General features: G+C 47.1%; 1 protein-coding gene across 10 annotated transcripts in view; it reads left to right on the forward strand.

Annotated features, from left to right (window-relative positions):
• Positions 1–17,114, forward strand: part of LOC6495789 (NACHT domain- and WD repeat-containing protein 1) — a 32,058-nt gene that overhangs the window by 11,980 nt on the left and 2,964 nt on the right. For 7 of the 10 annotated variants that reach the window (XM_044715158.1, XM_001959552.4, XM_032450418.2 and 4 more), the window contains exons 3-18: positions 56–684; positions 742–1,049; positions 1,482–1,651; positions 1,717–1,861; positions 1,932–2,097; positions 6,150–7,065; positions 7,125–7,570; positions 9,073–9,520; positions 9,634–9,763; positions 10,030–10,141; positions 11,740–11,922; positions 13,833–13,928; positions 13,992–15,075; positions 15,129–15,371; positions 15,433–15,749; positions 16,069–16,147. In XM_044715158.1, coding sequence (XP_044571093.1) covers positions 490–684; positions 742–1,049; positions 1,482–1,651; positions 1,717–1,861; positions 1,932–2,097; positions 6,150–7,065; positions 7,125–7,570; positions 9,073–9,520; positions 9,634–9,763; positions 10,030–10,141; positions 11,740–11,922; positions 13,833–13,928; positions 13,992–15,075; positions 15,129–15,371; positions 15,433–15,749; positions 16,069–16,147 — 5,038 coding nt within the window. In that variant the 5' untranslated portion in view covers positions 56–489. Of the gene's footprint in view, positions 1–55; positions 685–741; positions 1,050–1,481; positions 1,652–1,716; positions 1,862–1,931; positions 2,098–6,149; positions 7,066–7,124; positions 7,571–9,072; positions 9,521–9,633; positions 9,764–10,029; positions 10,142–11,739; positions 11,923–13,832; positions 13,929–13,991; positions 15,076–15,128; positions 15,372–15,432; positions 15,750–16,068; positions 17,085–17,114 lie in introns of those variants that run through there. The other 3 variants (XM_032450417.2, XM_014908005.3, XM_032450419.2) reach the window with 2 other exon arrangements.

Raw genomic sequence — 17,114 nt, forward strand, 5'->3', positions numbered from 1 at the left:
AAAAAGTTTCCCTCGCATAAATACAATTTTTGCTCTTTTCAATTTTTATTCGCAGTTGAATCGAGAAGGATAAACTTTCGGTTCGGACCGCTATGCACAGGACCCGTGCGGGTCCGCCGACCGAGTGCGGCCACAGATAGAATACACAGATACATTCGCCAGATACTAGATACCAGATACCAGCTATCCAGATACAAGCACATTCACACAAATATCTAGTGGATTTGAACATGTGCCAAAAGTGCGGGCTGCTTGGAGCTGATTCTGGTATAACCGCGACGAGGGCGACGATGCTGCTTGATTTTGGCCAAGTTAAATAAACAAGCCAATCCACAGCGCACACACCCACACCCACACCGACAGCCACTCACATTCACAATCTCCCCGCACACGCCACACACTCACACAGATACTCAATACCAATACAAATAGCACACTCAATCACAAACACAAAAACAAATAGTTTCCGGGCGAAAGGAAAAACTCGAAATGGCCGCGCCCATCGACGAGAGTGTGCTGAATGCACTGCGGGGCGTCACCTCCGCCCACACCCGGCTGCCCAAGCCGCTCCTCATCAAGATCTATGTGGCCAGCCTGAAGCATGAGTTCAACCAGGAGCGCCGCATGCTCCTGGAGCTTGTGGGCCCGGAGCTGCAGACCCTCTACGATGATCGTCAAATCGAGGTGGGTATCGGGCATCGTATTCCCAAGAATCTCTACTAACTTTTCATCCCACCCCAGCTGGAATTCGTTGACATGCACTTTGGCACTGGCTGCCTGGAGGTGAATCAGCTGGAGCGGGATCCCTATATGATTCATGACTATCTCCATGAGATTGACATCTGCCATGCCCACACAAAGAGTGTATTCTTTATGGCACTTGTGGGCGATGGCATCGGTCGTCTGCCTCTGCCAACCCACCTGGACGAGGACATCTTTAGCGCCATCCTGGCAGATCCTCAGACAACAGCGGATCTCGAAGCCCTCTTGGTTAAATGGTATGAAAAGGATGCCACGGAAGGAAAAAAGCAGCTCAAGCAGGATTATCGGTAAGGATATCTGAAATATATGTTTAGGAATCGCTAGTCGACAGAGTGTAATAAATTGCCTGACCTTTCAACCCACTAAAATTTAAATACCGGAAAAGTTAGAGCTATGCAAATGTCAAATAAAAATTTGCTACCATTTGTTAGAATAGTTTCGTCCGCCATTGTTGACCAAGTTATCCGAAATTCAAACTGAAACCGAAATAGTTATGACGGCGTTTGGCGAACAAAGTTGCACAATATTTGACAAAGTTCCATTTCCGTTCCATTGTTCGATGTTTGGCTGAAATTATCCATGTGCCACTTTTGCTTTGTTTGGCAACTCAATTGGAGCTGAACTTTTGGGGCAAATATTGGGGCAGAGATGGGCTTTCGAAGGATTTGCAAAAAGGGACAGAATAAATATGGAAATTTGGAATTCGTTTCGTTTTGTAGACTGCTTCCCGCGGATTCTTGGCTAAATGAATCGCAGCAAATGCAAAATTTATTGGAGCGAGTTTTTCAATCAATGGTCCAGGCCAGTGCAGGACACGCTGCGGAGTTTGTTCAAAGGATCCAGGAACTGCGACGCACTCAGATTGAAAGGGAAGTTAAGCAGGCCATGGGTAAGTGAGATTTCGATAGAGAATTATATTCGAAGGACATACAATTTTCGTCCTTTTTCACTCAGCCCTGTCCAGTGAGAAAATCCTGGCAGTTTTTCGCGAAAGAGCTGCCCAGAGCAGCAAAAAGGATGTAGAGGCCGGCGAACGTTTGCGAAAAATCAAGGACGAGCTCACCATGAACCTATCCACTGATAATCACACGACTCTGGTGTAAGTATATCCCAATATTTGGCTTTAATTTGAGATTGCTTAATTAAGATTATTATTATTTGTGATACAGAGTACCTGGCAGTGCTGCCTGCGAGGCAATTGATCCGGATAATGAGGACCACGAGTCGTATTTGAGCAAGTTCAAGAACAAAGTCACCGACAAACTGCGCCTCCTAATCGAGGCCCACATAACCAATGATCCCGACGTAATCAAGGGGAGGAAAAAGACTGTGCAGGTAAGCCACAATGTCGGCCAAGAGGTGAAGCCATTAACACAGCAGACAGCCTACAAAGTGCTCTGGGCCGTGAATTAAATTAAATGTATTATTTCCCCCTCTAACCTGGGTGGCTCTGACTCCACTCCACCCCAAAAACCACTGACCGCTTATTTAATCAACAGCAATTCTGATTGTTATTCGGCCTGAGGGGGAAATGGGATGGACCAAGAGCCATAAATTAATTCCAAGAATTACAAAGAGACACACGGTCAAAGGCAGGGAAACAGGCATTTATGATTCTGCGTTTGTTGGCTTTTATTTCTTTGTTTGACGTTTTCTTGGCGAAGGTCCTTGGCCAGGATTTAAGGCCCTCTAAGACTGACTTTATTTAGTTTCAAAACAAAATACAAAATGTGTAAGCCAGAAAATGCAAATAACCTCTTTACAGATTCTCTCAGATTCTCAGAAACAGATTTCGACAAAATCCAAAACCTGCACGTATCCTTGATATCCTGAGTGGACTATGGAATTCAAGAGGATGTGCCGCCAATATGTGTATGCTTTGCATATGACAGTTGTCAAAATTGAGTTTGAAAGCGATTTCCTGCAATAAAAACCAATTGCAATCGAGTTTCCCCTAAAAAAAAATGGCAAAATGGCTGAGGGAATCGTTTAGCCCAAGGTTTCTGCATTTCTCAGCTTCCGTTCCAGTTGCGGTTGTTTTTTTTTTCACTTTTCTGATACTGCCTCTGCCCCTGCCCCCGCGTTGCATAAGTTCACTTGGCGGCACTTGGCCTCGCCTCCTTGTTGGCTTTTGTTGAAAGCATTTAACATTTCAGCTTGGTCGCAGCCGAAGGACGAGGCGTAATGCGAACTAGTCGCTGCCATTAGCGAACGAATCCTAGTAGTGCACTGAAAAGTATTTTAATAAAAAAATATTTTAAATGGAAGAGTGTAACCTTTAGACAACAGTGCGTATGAGTGATGTTCTTTAAGGATTTCTCGAAGAGGATTACTGATTTTTTTTAAGTGCAACCTTTTGTATTTCTTCTCCCCACTTCTGGGCAGCCCCCGCTACACCACCTCTGACATATTAACACACTTACACTCGGGCACAATGTAGCCCCAGCCACGCCCAGGCTGTCCCTTGTTTGCACTTAACGATGCAGCAACGTAAACTGCATTCAGACCAGGCTAGTACCCTTACACCTTTCCTTCCCCCACTCTCCCCTTCTTGTGGATAAAAATGTTGCAAGGTAAATCCAGCACAGACGCCTCGCTTTGACAAAATGTTGTGGCATTCGTTGCCGCAACCGAGAAATATGCAAAATGTGCTGCCAGTAAGCTGCACCTGCGGCAGGTGCACAACCCTTGTGCGGCACCTTTCGGCACTTCAGAGTGAAATGAAATTAAAGCAAGTCAAATGCCGGCTAATTAAGCGGCTTCTGAAGGAGCTTAAAGTGTGGGAAAGTGGCCGAAAGGCTTCGGGCCATATCGATTTGGCTCTCAAGGCTCCTCCACTCAAGTCGAGATTAGAAAATGCATTACGCAGAAGCTGTCAAATGGGATCTGGAAAGCCAAAAGCGGCTTACATGCCACTGTGACACGAGAGACTTCGTCGCGAACTCAGACCTAGATTCTGAATTGAAATCAGACTTAGTTAGGGCTTGAGGTCCTGTCAAGGACTGAGGGAGGAGTACTTGTTAGTGGGGAACCTGCCACGACCAGACAAGGTAAAGAGTGCACTGGAAATAAATATTGCCTCAAAGAATGAATGCCAAACAAAAAAGTTCTAGAAGAGAAATGAGATATAGCTCTTTAACAAGAAGATAAGAAGTCTCATGGCTTTGACATTTTCAAACTTATTTTTATCAGAACTAGGACATTATGCTTTCTATGTAGGGAGAGTATATACATATAACCCCCGACCTCTGGGCAACCCAGCAGGTGGGCAAAGGTAACGGCAAAGGTAAACAAAGTTACGAGACAAACACGCTGAATGCCACTCACTCACTTTCAGACTTGGAGGGAGTGGGAATGGGAATGGGAATAAAAATGGGAATGGATATGGGTGACGGTGATGGGGCTGACGATGACGATGATGACGTGGACTTGTTTCTGGAGAAGACGGTAGCGTTTGGTTGTACACTTGTACATATATTTACCTTCTGGCAGATATACCGACATCCTGATATCCGAGCTGTAAGCCAAAGAGCTCTTAGAGGTCACACACAGTAGCAGCATCTGGTCCGAGATGAATGACTGAAGGAGGCCGATGGAAGTGACACCCGGGGTGGCATAGTATTAAGTGTAGATGTGGTTGCCACTGGCAGGATAGAAGGTAGCTGGTGGCAGGTGGCAGGTGGCAGGTGGCAGGTGGCAGGTGGCAGGTGGCAGGTGGCAGATGCTTGTTGGCTGGCAAATCCAATTACTGACAAAACCAAAGCAAAAGAACCAAAGAACTGGTTAAAAACCTTCAAAAAATACATTTCTATGCAAATTATTTTCATACACATATGATATATGCGTGCAATCAAAAATAATTACAATCCGCAGGACAAAAAATAGCATAAATATGTACCAGCTGATGACCTTGTTTTAAAGCAGAACTTGTTAGACATGTCACGTCACTTTAATTGTCCTTTTAATATTAAATACAATTTGTACAGCTCTTTAAGCACTTAATTTATCATTTAACTGATTTAATCAATACATAAAACCTTCGAAAAAAAAAACCCAACTGGAATGAATATTAATTTAATTTAATGTCCGAAGCACATACGTTTGTAATTTATAGTCGCAGAACACATTAATTTGCAGACAGTCGACCTAATTGGACATTGGATTATTGGGCATCGAATTAAATATTCATTTTTCACACTTAAGTGATGACAGGATCAAAGGCGAAACTTTTATTTGTTTTAATTGCAATTGGTTATTGGAGTTATTAAAGATTTCTAGGGATTCACTCCTCTATGATTAAAACTCATTTGGGAAAAAGGTCAATCGAAAATTTGGTCGGCAGGTTTTGATGCAGATTGACGGGGAATCGAACTACAAATCGTTTAAGCTCAAGCTAGGTTTGGGCTTGGTTTTTGGCCAAAATGGAAATCCTGGATTTCACAAGGGGGTCCATCAGAAAAAATTGAAAAATAGGGATCGAAAATTTTGTTCCAAGGTTTTGATGCAGACTGACGGGGAATCGAACTACAAATCGTTTAAGGTATTCCGCTCAAGGATTGGACGGGAATTGGCCAAGATATGGGCTTCGTTTGGGGCCAAAATGGAAATCCTGGATTTCACAAGGGGGTCCATCAGAAAAAATTGAAAAATAGGGACCGAAAATTTTGTTCCAAGGTTTTGATGCAGATTGATGGGGAATCGAATTGGAAATCATTTAAGGTATTCCGCTCAAGGATCAAGTGGGAATTGGCCAAGATATGGGCTTGGTTTGGGCCAAAAGTGGAAATCCTGGATTTCACAAGGGGGCCCATCAGAAAAAATTTAAAAATAGGGATCGAAAATTTTGTTCCAAGGTTTTGATGCAGACTGACGGGGAATCGAACTACAAATCGTTTAAGGTATTCCGCTCAAGGATTGGACGGGAATTGGCCAAGATATGGGCTTCGTTTGGGGCCAAAATGGAAATCCTGGATTTCACAAGGGGGTCCATCAGAAAAAATTGAAAAATAGGGACCGAAAATTTTGTTCCAAGGTTTTGATGCAGATTGACGGGGAATCGAACTATAAATCGTTTAAGGTATTCCGCTCAAGGATCAAGTGGGAATTGGCCAAGATATGGGCTTGGTTTGGGCCAAAAGTGGAAATCCTGGATTTCACAAGGGGGCCCATCAGAAAAAATTGAAAAATAGGGATCGAAAATTTTGTTCCAAGGTTTTGATGCAGATTGATGGGGAATCGAATTGGAAATCATTTAAGGTATTCCGCTCAAGGATTGGACGTGAATTGGCCAAAATATGGGCTTGGTTTGGGAGAATTGAACTAGAAATCATTAAATCATGTATATAGACAAGATATGAACATTCCACCAATATCTTCCTTAATTTCAGGAAATATTTCACGAGCATGCCACCCACCTGCGCATCCTGCGGGAACATACCGAAAATGCCGCGTTGCTGGAGTCGCGAGTGCCTCAACAGCTCCGCCAGAATCTAATGGCCAACTTCCGGAACGGCAGCCGGCATGCTCCGTACTTTGTTTGCGGATCGGACGGCAGTGGCAAGAGTGCCATCATCAGCCAGCTGTACGGGCAGGTTAGCAGCTGGTTTGGGGCATCCACACGCGTCCATCGGATGATCCGATTCGCCAAGGCCTCTCCGAGATCCGCCTACAATCTGGAACTCCTGCGAGTGGTGTGCCAGCAGATCTCCATTATTTTCAACATCCCGGAAGGATATCTGCCCAAGGATGCCTCCTTCGATCCGCTGTATATCAACACCTGGTTCCAGAACCTCTTGCGGCGCATCGAGGACATGGGCAACGACGTGCTCTTCCTGTTCATCGACGACCTGCATTTGCTCAACCCGCTGGACTGCGACATTGTGACAGCTCTCTCCTGGCTGCCCACGTCCCTGCCCTGGAACGTCCAGATCATTTGCAGCTCCACCACGCCCGTCGAGCAGCTCAAGTTCACGCCCATGCAGCGGGATCGCTTCAAGTCCGGGGAATACCAGTTCGACATTAATCGGGGCGACTACTCCAGCCGCCTCAAGATTCCTCCCCAATGCATTCCCGGAGAGGTGAGCTTCAGCCTGTACGTGGAGCAGCAGTTCGACCAGCTGGAACGGCACTACGGACGCCAGGCCGTGGGCAGTCTGGCGGCGTACATCACCTGCTCCGAGTATGGCCTCACCGAGACAGAGCTCCTGGAGCTGCACATGCCAACCGACGACCCGGAGACGCTCATCGAAACCAAGGCAGGGCACTTCAGCTTTGCAACTTTCAAGAAAATTCATCGGGAAATGGGTGAGTGTGAAGAGGAAGTCTTCAGTAAGTTTTATTTTGAGTGTACTATTCCTCCCTAGACCTACTGCTCCTGCTACACGACAAGATCATGTCCGGCAAGGTGCTGATCCAGTGGCGCCACAACTACTGTGCCACAGTGGCCAAACGGCGCTACATGGATGCCCAAAGAACGCGCAGCCTGCACAGCGAACTGGCCAACTTGTTCTTCCCGCAGGACGAGGACGAAAGCACCCTGGAGAACGAGTCCAAGTGCAGTGAAACCAAGTCGGTGATCAGCATGAGGGAGAAAGACTCCCTGTCGGCCGTATCGGCGGCTTCGGCCGGTCGCAAGTCCTCATCCACGCACCACAATGACGACACCTCCACCTTCTACAATCCCATTGCCGCGGACGTCAGCTACAGCATGCGGCATGTGGAGGAGAGCTGGCATCACCTGATGCGATCCGATGACACCACCCGGTTCAAGCAGATCGCTGTCTGCAATTTTGACTTCCTGCTGGCGGCGGTAAGTTTTCCGGCTCAAAGGCTTCACCCATTTCCCAATTATGTTAGTTTCAGAACCAGAAACAGAGACAGACTGACGGCTAAATTCATTTTCGAGCTGGAAATGCAATCAGTTTCGGCCATGAGCCGCTCTTAATTGCCTGGCTAATTTGGAAATCAAACTGACAACCGCTTTCCGTTGGCAGTCATGCCAAAAATGTTGAAATGGCAAAGTTTGGCTGGCTCGCCATAGAACTTGATTATAATTCCATTATTTATCATGGGTTGTGCTTGGAAACACTCGTTTGTTTATCATAAATATTTATTATCCAAATAAATGTTGAGGTTTTCACAAAAGTTTTGAAACAAAAACATTTAAAGCGTGTTAGCTTGCAGCTCTGCTAGCCCATTTTCCGGCTTAATTGATGTGCAACAACTTGATTTATTTTTAAACAGATATTTAATTGAAATTGAGCTTAGTAACTTGTTAGTGGACGTATAAAACGTATAAAGTGATAATCAAATTAGAGCCAGTTTCGTGTATTTGGAAATGCTGTCGATTCTATTCATTTGCTCCTCTAATTGTTTCGAGCGATGCAACGCTTTTGTAGCTAGTTTTTCGCCAGGATCCCATCCTGACAAGCCACACCTCCCTACCCGCCCATCTCCCTTTCTCCTCTAGCTCATTTAATTTCATTTCATTCTGTTTCATTCGCTCGTTCGTGCAGTCGGGCAAACTCATTATTTTGCTCTGGAAAGTATGCAATTAAATTTTTGTGACTCTCCGAGGATGTTTTATGCTTGTATGTGCTCGTGTATGTGTGAGCCAATCGAATTAACGGTTGTTTTTGTTGCTGCTGCCACATTGCACAAAATACTGTTGCCATTTTATTCCTCAACGAAATGAGTTTTCTGATGAATTTTTTACTGCCAATATTTGCATTCCTCATAGCCAAAACAGGACTCCGCCGTTTCGGTGGGAAATTGGTCAACAAACATAATATAAATATGAATAATTTGGCTTCTAATTAACGCAGAGCAGTTCAATCCAGTTATAAGAACATAAAATCGATTTGGCTTCAAAGACTTTTAAGATTTCGAAGTCTGTCAAGTCAAGTTGTTCTATTAAACTTAAGCTCCCCGAATGCAGTTTCGAATAATAGGATTGTTTTCTTATCTTCGAGACAGAAGAGCCAGCACTCTACCGTTCCACCATCCAGATAAGCAGTCTTGAAGTAAACAAGGCTGACGTTTAATTTAATTAACTCGGCTTTGTTGTCACTTACATTCCCAAAATATACATTCGAGTTGAAGGCTCAAAGGATGCCTGTTAATCAATTGCAAATATATACATTTCGGCATTTGTGTCAAGATTTAATTAGCTTCTCTGAAGGGGGTTCATTGTTCAAGGACATTTCTAAGGATTGCCACGGATCAATATTGTATTTAAATTGGGCTGGCTATTGTAATGGTATAATTTGGATACTTTTCAGTCATTAAGGCATTACCTTTTCCCATTTCCAGGTCCAAACCGTATCCATTAGCTACTTACGCTGTTTGATCGAACACGTCCGCTGCTATGTCCTGGACAGGGACATCGAGCTGATCTACTACACGATCAGGAAGTCGAGTGATGTCCTCACCCGAGACCCCATGCAACTGGGCTCCCAGCTGATATCCTGGCTGCGTCCGATCGGCGAGCACGACGACGACGACAACTCCCTGCTGAGCATGACGGTCCGCTCGGCCACCGCCTGGTGTGATGGGTATGCGGTACCGTTACTCGTCCCGCTCACCGGCTGGCTGCCCGTGCCGCTGCCCTCACAGATCCGCACCATGACCGTCACCGGGACGGGAGTCATTCGAGACGTATGCCTGGCCCCCTCGAAGCAGCATCTCATCCTGGCCACCAACTCCGGCGACGTGCAACAGTGGCACATTATGAGCAATTCGCTGGAGCACACGTTCAAGGGTAGGTGCGGGGCTGTGCGGGGCGGGTAGATGTAATGTCCTGCCATTAAGTCAGCTAATCGAGCTTTGTTTCTCTCTCCCTCTCTCTTTGGAACATTTCCATTTGCGGTAAAGGACATACTGCGGCAGTCACGTGCCTTCTGGTGGCGCCGCAACCGGAGCAGGAGTTGCTGCTGACCGGCTCCGAGGATAACAGCGTACTCGTGTGGCACGTCTCACTCCGCGAGCGTCTGGGGCACATTAAGTGAGTACACTTTCCAAAAAAAATAGTAGCATTTTAAAGATAAAAGTTTATTAAAAGCTTAAAAGTGGTAGAAACTTGAAATTTTTTTTTAACTAAAAAATAATGATAAAAAATAATAATACTGTTCTTTTTTTATGGTGTATGGCACTCGCATCTCTTCATTATCCCCATTTTTTCTGCGCTCTCCGCCTTGAGCGTAATTTGTAAATCTCTGCTGGCACAATTTATCTAAACCTCCTTCTCGACTCCTTCGTGATCCTTTCCAGCGCCCACACAGCTCCCATTACCGGCGTGGCAGCTGGCGTCAATAACACACTCATCATAAGCAGCAGCGAGGATGCAACAATTGCCATTACGGACCTGGCCAGTGGAAAATTGGTAAGATTTAAGAATCCATTTAAGTTTATTCTTTCCAAAAATACCTCAACGAGTACCTTTTAATTTCATCCATTTATTTGGTTAAATTCTTTTGAGAGTTCCGTTTGGGAAGCATTTGGGAAAAAGTGCATTTGGGGAAGCTAATTGCAAAGCCCCGCCACAAAACCAGATCAAACAGACCAAAATGCATTTGCATAATTTCTCGTAGCCCGAATAACCCGAATATTTACCATCCATCCAACCTATCAGACACCCACCCACCCAGCCATCCAGACTGCCCAGGCAAATACTTTCATCAAACAGGAGGCATGGTCATCGCGGGTATGGGTTAGGCGGTAGACTGTAGATGGTAGATGGTCGGGGTTCTGTGGGTTTTGGTTTGTTGTTGCCATCTGCCATCTGGCCGACATGTGTGCCTTGCTTGTTGAACATGGCTTTTAGCATAAGAGCATAGAGGGGGCTGAGAGGTTGAGTGTGTGGGGGCAGGATGGTTTTTGGGACCAGGAGGTGGCAGGAGGGCGCACACATTTCGCGGCTGTTTTCGCGTCTCATGGATGGCAAATGAAGCGTGGCTGGGAGCATGTGGAGGTCCCTGCCGGAACCCTGTCCTACTTTTCCGCTTCCGTCCTCCGCTACAAGTCACACTAAGTTGATATTTCAGAGACTCGCACATTAAACTGTGATTACCCACAATGCGCAATGTTTGCATATTAAATACTATAGAGGCCACACTAATAGCACTAAAGAGTTGACAATTATTTTCTTACTTAATCTAACAAACAAAGACAAAAGTAGAAGACTTTAAAGAGTCTTTAAGAATACTATAAATAATAAAAGTCTAGAATTTTCTTATACTGTAGGCTTATGTACCGTGTCCTTGTTCTCTTCCCCATCCTTGGCGTCTTCGTCCTGCTGACACACATATAGAAATTAGATTTATTGCCACTTGGTTGCCCTCGGGCATATTTTAAAGTCAATTTCGCTGACTCGGCTGCTGCAAGCCCCCAAAAAAATAAAATAAAAATTGAGAAGCAGTAGAAACTTCCGCGAATCAAGACATTACTTGCAACATGTTACACACACACAGGCACACACACATTGTGACCGGATGTGGCACAGTTTCCATCTCGCCCTGGCCCCATCACACACCTGCAATTACGAGCTGTTATTGAATTAATTACAATATTACGTATACGCCGCGTCATGCCGGCACTTCCTTTCATGTCGTCGCTCTCTTTTTTTTTTTTTAAGTCCGGGCAGGGCAATTTATCAAAGTTTTGGCATTTCTCGGCATGGCTTTTGGCGGCAACTTTGCATGCTAGGTGGTAATTAACTTAATGCATACAAAATGTGGCACGGTGTGGGAGGCAAACAGAGCCAAACAGAAAGGGAACAGGAAGTGACGGCCAAGGCACATGTGTCACGCCATCCGGTTGGAACTAACGCTATGTAATGTCCTTTCCATTCCCATGCCTTCCGAAATGATTAATAATTAATGTACCTTCGATTAGTATTGTTGATCATAAAAACACCTGTCCAAGTTACGGCGCTTTCCCCGACAAAGGTAATAAATTGGAACAAATATTTTTGTTTTTCAGAGACATCGCATAACCTACCATCGAGGTCCTGTGACTGGCATCCTGGTGGCCGGAGCCTGTGATGTCCTCATCTCGGGCAGTCACGACAGGAGCATTTGTGTCTGGAACCTGGAGAACTTCAGCCTACTGAATACCATGCACATGTCGAGTCCAGTGCTTCGCATTGACATTTCCTGGAATTCGGTGAGTTTTTATCCTATTTTCTTATCCTATATTATTCATTTGGAAAAAGGGATTAAATTTAAAAAAAAATGTTCCTTGTGGCAAGTGCATCGCACACAGTTGCTGGGCTTGTTTGTGGGTGTCTGGCTTTCCAAACGAAACAACGAAACAAACTTCTCTCAAAGACAAAAGTTGAGTCCTTTAGGGGATTTCCCCAAGCTCATCGTGCTCGGCTAAAAAGCTTTAAAGGAAATTCTTGTGCCACACACACCCACACTCACTCACAAACACAGAAAAAATATAAGAAAAATAATAAAAAAAGAAGGCAAGTGTGGGGGAAAAAGGGGAGGCGAATGCTTTAAGGATATTCCACTTGAGTGAAGCATGCCAACTAAACCAATAAAGAAAAGCGCAATTTAAGGGAACATGAACACCGACAGTTCTGCAAAAACGGAGAGTGGAAAGTGAAAGATTCCAGCTCGAAGTGGCACAGTTTTTAAAGCCAAAATAAACACACAATAGATGCGCATGGCGATATTGAAATCCAGGACGCACCAGGACGAAATTCTAATAAGTGATTCCGAGCTAGGGGACGGGCATTACGCGCCAAATCCTTTGTTGTCAATCAGCTTGACAAAAAACCAAAAGCTATTACATGCCATGGGAGGGAGCTAGTGTGTGTGTGCAAGGATCCGTGCCTGCCTCTATCAATAAGTATTGCATACTTAGCAGCAATTTGGCACGCAAAATAATATCAAGATAGCGACATCCTGGGACCCACCAGCTCCCAGCCATCCAACTCCCGCCTCTCTATTATTGTTGTCGTCCTTTGTCAATGGCAACAGTGTTTTGTGTCCTCCCCCTTAGCCATCCCAGATGAGAGAGTCTCATCGGAGGACTCTGGCAATTGATGCGTGCTTCCACTCGGCTCGTGCTTCTTAAGTCCTTGCTCCTCATCTATCTGGCTCGCTTCAGCGAATCCACACTAGACAGACAACAGGAAGAGCCCACTGTAATTCAAGGTGTGCCATGGCAGCTGCCACTAGAGCCGACGGCCAGGCTCCGGGCTCAAGGAGCACTTCTCGAATAACACATGCCTGCCAGTACACTTCTAGGAAATCCTTAAAAATGTCTTAAGCTTCCTACATACTCCCACTCCCTCCTGCATTAAATATAAGGACCTTATTATAGAAATTTTATAAATATTTTAAATGAAAAGCCCACACATTTTTCGCCAAGTGTTCCCCAAGTCTCCCATTTCAAACAAAAAAGTGAAGAGCCCAGGAACCAAAATGTGAAGATAGACCAGACGAGGCATTCAGTTACCGTTGTCCTTCGTGGACTCCTTCGAATCAGCAGCTCTCCTGCAGCTGATGTGTCCTCCACCGCAACCGACAATAATAAAATACAATTTCACACATTAAACAAAAGTGCTGGCGAAAATTGAAGAAAAATTGCCTATAAGCTGGCGGAAAAATTGTTTCGCGATAACAAGGACATCGTCGTCGTTTCGATGGGAGACGATTCTGAGATGCCGCCAACAACGAATTTCCCTTCCACAAATTGAAATGTAATTTCACACAGCCATGAATACATATAGGAAGGACTCCAGTTCGTGCCGAGTAGCGGCCCCTTGGGCAGGATTCTTAGCCAGGGCAGGAATGGCAAAAGGAAATCAACTTTCTTACACCTTGGCCTGCATCCCTTCGGCCTCTGAGTCCCTGAGCCACGCCCCAGAGTGCCCTCTTCCTGTGGGCGTTGACCTTTCAATTGAAATGGCAGAAATGGCAGAGGTGGAATGCAATTTATTAATATTACGATACGGTTTTGGCCAGGAAATTGTTTCCATTGCCGGGATATTTGGTCATTATTGGGAATTAGAAAGCCAGCAAATCCTTAAACCCATTAAAAAATATGCTCATTTTTTGCAGGTCTTCCTTTTGGCATTGTGCGAGGATAATGCCCTTTATGTTCGCACACTGGCAACTGGCAAGGAGCTGCACACTCTGAAAGGACACAAGTCAAAGGTGACTCGAACGGAAATCCTTTTGGCCAAATCCCTGAACTTTAAGACTATTGTGTTTCCATAGATTCGAACCATTTCGATTGGCAAGGATAGTCAGCGGTGTGTGGTGGGCTGCGAGGATACCCGGGCCCTTATCTACGACATGCACTCCGGGAAACTGGTGCGATCGATGCCGCCTAATCCCGGACCCGTGACCGCCGTCCACGCCATGGACAATGATGACTTCCTGGTCACGGTGGGTGGCAACAAGATTACCTTCTACTCGTTCCGCAACGAGGAGCTCTACTTGAATCCCTACTCGCGGCATCCGAAGAGGAAGCGCAGCCTGAAGAGGCACGCCCAGGCACAGAGGTCGCCCTCGACGACCCTGCCGCCCATTACCTGCTTCGACTTGTCCAGGGACTCCCAGCAAATGGCCATCGCCTCCGGACGGAGTGTCCACCTGATGCGCATCAATACGCCGGAGTACCAATGCACCCTAGATGGCCACACGGCCGGCGTGTCCTGCCTGAAGTTCGCTCCCAACGGGGAGTTCCTGGCCACCGGCTCCGAGGACCGCTTGGTGCTCATCTGGAACATGGCCTTGGGCGAGATCAGCAATACGTTCAAAGGACATGTCGCTCCGGTGGTGAAGGTGGTGGTCCTGATGGATTCCCTGCGAGTCATCTCCACGGATCGTGACTCGCTGCTGCTGGTTTGGATGGCCGATTCCGGCAACCTGCTGCAGACCATCCAAGGACCCTACAAAACCCTGGCCGTCACCAACAACATGCGCTTTGCCGCCTCCACCAACGGGGACAACACCCTCAAGATCTGGTCCCTCACCCAGGAGGACGAGAAGTACTCCGTCTCGCACTCGGACGAGATCACCTGCTTCGAGATCAGTGCGGATAGTGCCCACATCATCACAGGATCCAGGGATATGTCTCTAAAGGTGTGGCAGGCAACGGGCGGCAAGCTCAGCCAGGTCCTGGTGGGCCACAGCGATGCGGTGACCTGCGTGGCCGTCTCGGTGACCAACAAGACCCAGGTCCTGTCTGGCTCCAAGGACACGAATCTCATACTCTGGGATCTGCTGACCGGCGAAGAGGTTCACACACTAGCCGGGCATTTGGGTCCGGTTATTGGCGTCAAGGTGTCAGCGGATGGTAAGATAAAACAAGAATTAATGACGTCCTTAATTTAGTTTCTTAATTTAAAGGATCTACGGCCGTCTCGGGCAGCGATGACAAGACCCTGATTGTTTGGGAAACAAAGCGCGGTCTGGCCCTGACCTCCCTGCAAATGCATGTGCCCTTCACCCATTTCGACATAAGCCTGGAGGTATCTCGGGTCCTGGTCCAGCTGGTGGACAGCTACAATCTTCCCGTGATCTGCTTGCACAACACTCCGGCGCAATATGTTAAGCTGCCGACGTATTCGGGTCCCAGCAAGGATGTGGAGGGTAGGTTTCGATGGGAATCGTACTATTCTCTCTCATAATACTCTCATAATGTGTTTTTCAGATCTACGTCCTCAAGGACCCAAAAGGCAAATGAAGAGACTGCTGAAGAAGGAGGTCTCCCTGGACACGTACACCTGGCAGAAGAAGTACGGCCACCTGACCTCCTCCGTGATGATGGCCCAGGTGGATGAGCGACTGAAGCGACGATTCAGTGTCTCGGCCAGCATGGAGGAGATCTCGAAGATAGCCGAGACCAAGACGGGAGCCTCGCAGGCCAACCTGGGTCCGGAGCAGGCGGCCCTGGCCCAATCCCAGCACTTCGACCAGCTGGAGGCGCTCTGGAACAAGAGATCTCCGCCGCGACGACGTCACAATGCGGTAAGTTTAAGGACCTTCTCCGTCTCAACTCTCGCTCGCTCTCTGGCTCTCTCTCTCTTTAAGCCGAGAGAGATAAAGGATGTGGAGAAAGGACCTTAGATGAAGTTCGCTTTCGTGTTCGTTGCCACTAGTGACGTAATGATTTGAAAGTCGTAGTAGATGCGCTCACCATTTTGTTTTATTTTCGTTTCATTTCCGTCTTCTTTCTTTTCATTTTCGCTTCGTCTCTGTTTGCTTATACACCAATTTGCAACATGCAACATGCAACGTGCAATATGCAACGTGCCAACTGTGCAATTTGAAACCTGAACCCGAAAAGGGTCTTTCGCGGCAAACCTCGCTGGTGGAGGACCGACTCGAGTCCTCGGACGACGACGAGTACCAGGACGAGCGCGCAGGTATGTTGTCCGCCTCCTACGACCATATCCACCTCCTTGCACGCTTGCCCGGAATCCGATCCCTGCACGATGCATGGAAGACGAACAGCCTGCGGGTGTCGCGCACCACCCGCGCCAAGTTCTATGTGAGCACACCACCACAGAACTCCCCCCACCACTCCCACCGGGACCCGAACGAGGACCAGGACTCAGGTACCAGATACGACCACAGACATACCATCGAACAGAGTACGGATAGGGTGTTGCCGCCGGATCTGGTGAAGGATCTGCTGGTGGGCATTCCCAGTCCGGAGTCCCCGCAGCGGATCTCTCTGCGCCAGCTGCTCCACTGGCCCAGTCTAAAGTCGCACTTGTGGCGCCGCCAGCGTAACTGCCAGTCTCTGGAGCCGCACATTCGGCTGCATCCTCCAGATCCCCAGCACCGGATCCGACCCACGCCCATCATCCTGGTGGAGAACTACGACAGCCGTAATGTCCGCCAGCTGTGCACGGATCTCATCCTGCATCCGCAGTCGAGTCGCGCCTCCTTCGGCCACATCGAGGTGGCCGGCGGAGAACAGAGTCTGGCCAAGAAGGGCAGTGCCTTCTCGAAGAGCTTCTGGCAGCGACGCTGGCGTCTCCTGCGCCGCAAATCCTCCTCCCAGTCCGAGTCCGCGACTTCGCACTCGAATAACAGCCAACATCCCGATGCGGCGGTCAATTGCAATGACTGTGTGGCCCAATGACAGGACACCTCCTCTCTGACTCGCAGGACCAATGACAGCCACACAACCACGCCTGTGGTTACCACCACTACCCTGCACCACCCAACCACTTTTTTTCTCCACTTTCTGGCACACCACTCCTTATCCGTAGTTATGGCCGTGCTCCGTAGTCGTTTGCCAATAGTGAACTTTAAAATATTTATTTTAATAAATTACCGAAAAGTTTCCTTTTATTTGTATTTGACTTGCTTGTTGAATTTTAT

This window comes from Drosophila ananassae, chromosome 3L, assembly GCF_017639315.1.
Source record: "Drosophila ananassae strain 14024-0371.13 chromosome 3L, ASM1763931v2, whole genome shotgun sequence".
Taxonomy (NCBI): Eukaryota; Metazoa; Arthropoda; class Insecta; order Diptera; family Drosophilidae; genus Drosophila; species Drosophila ananassae.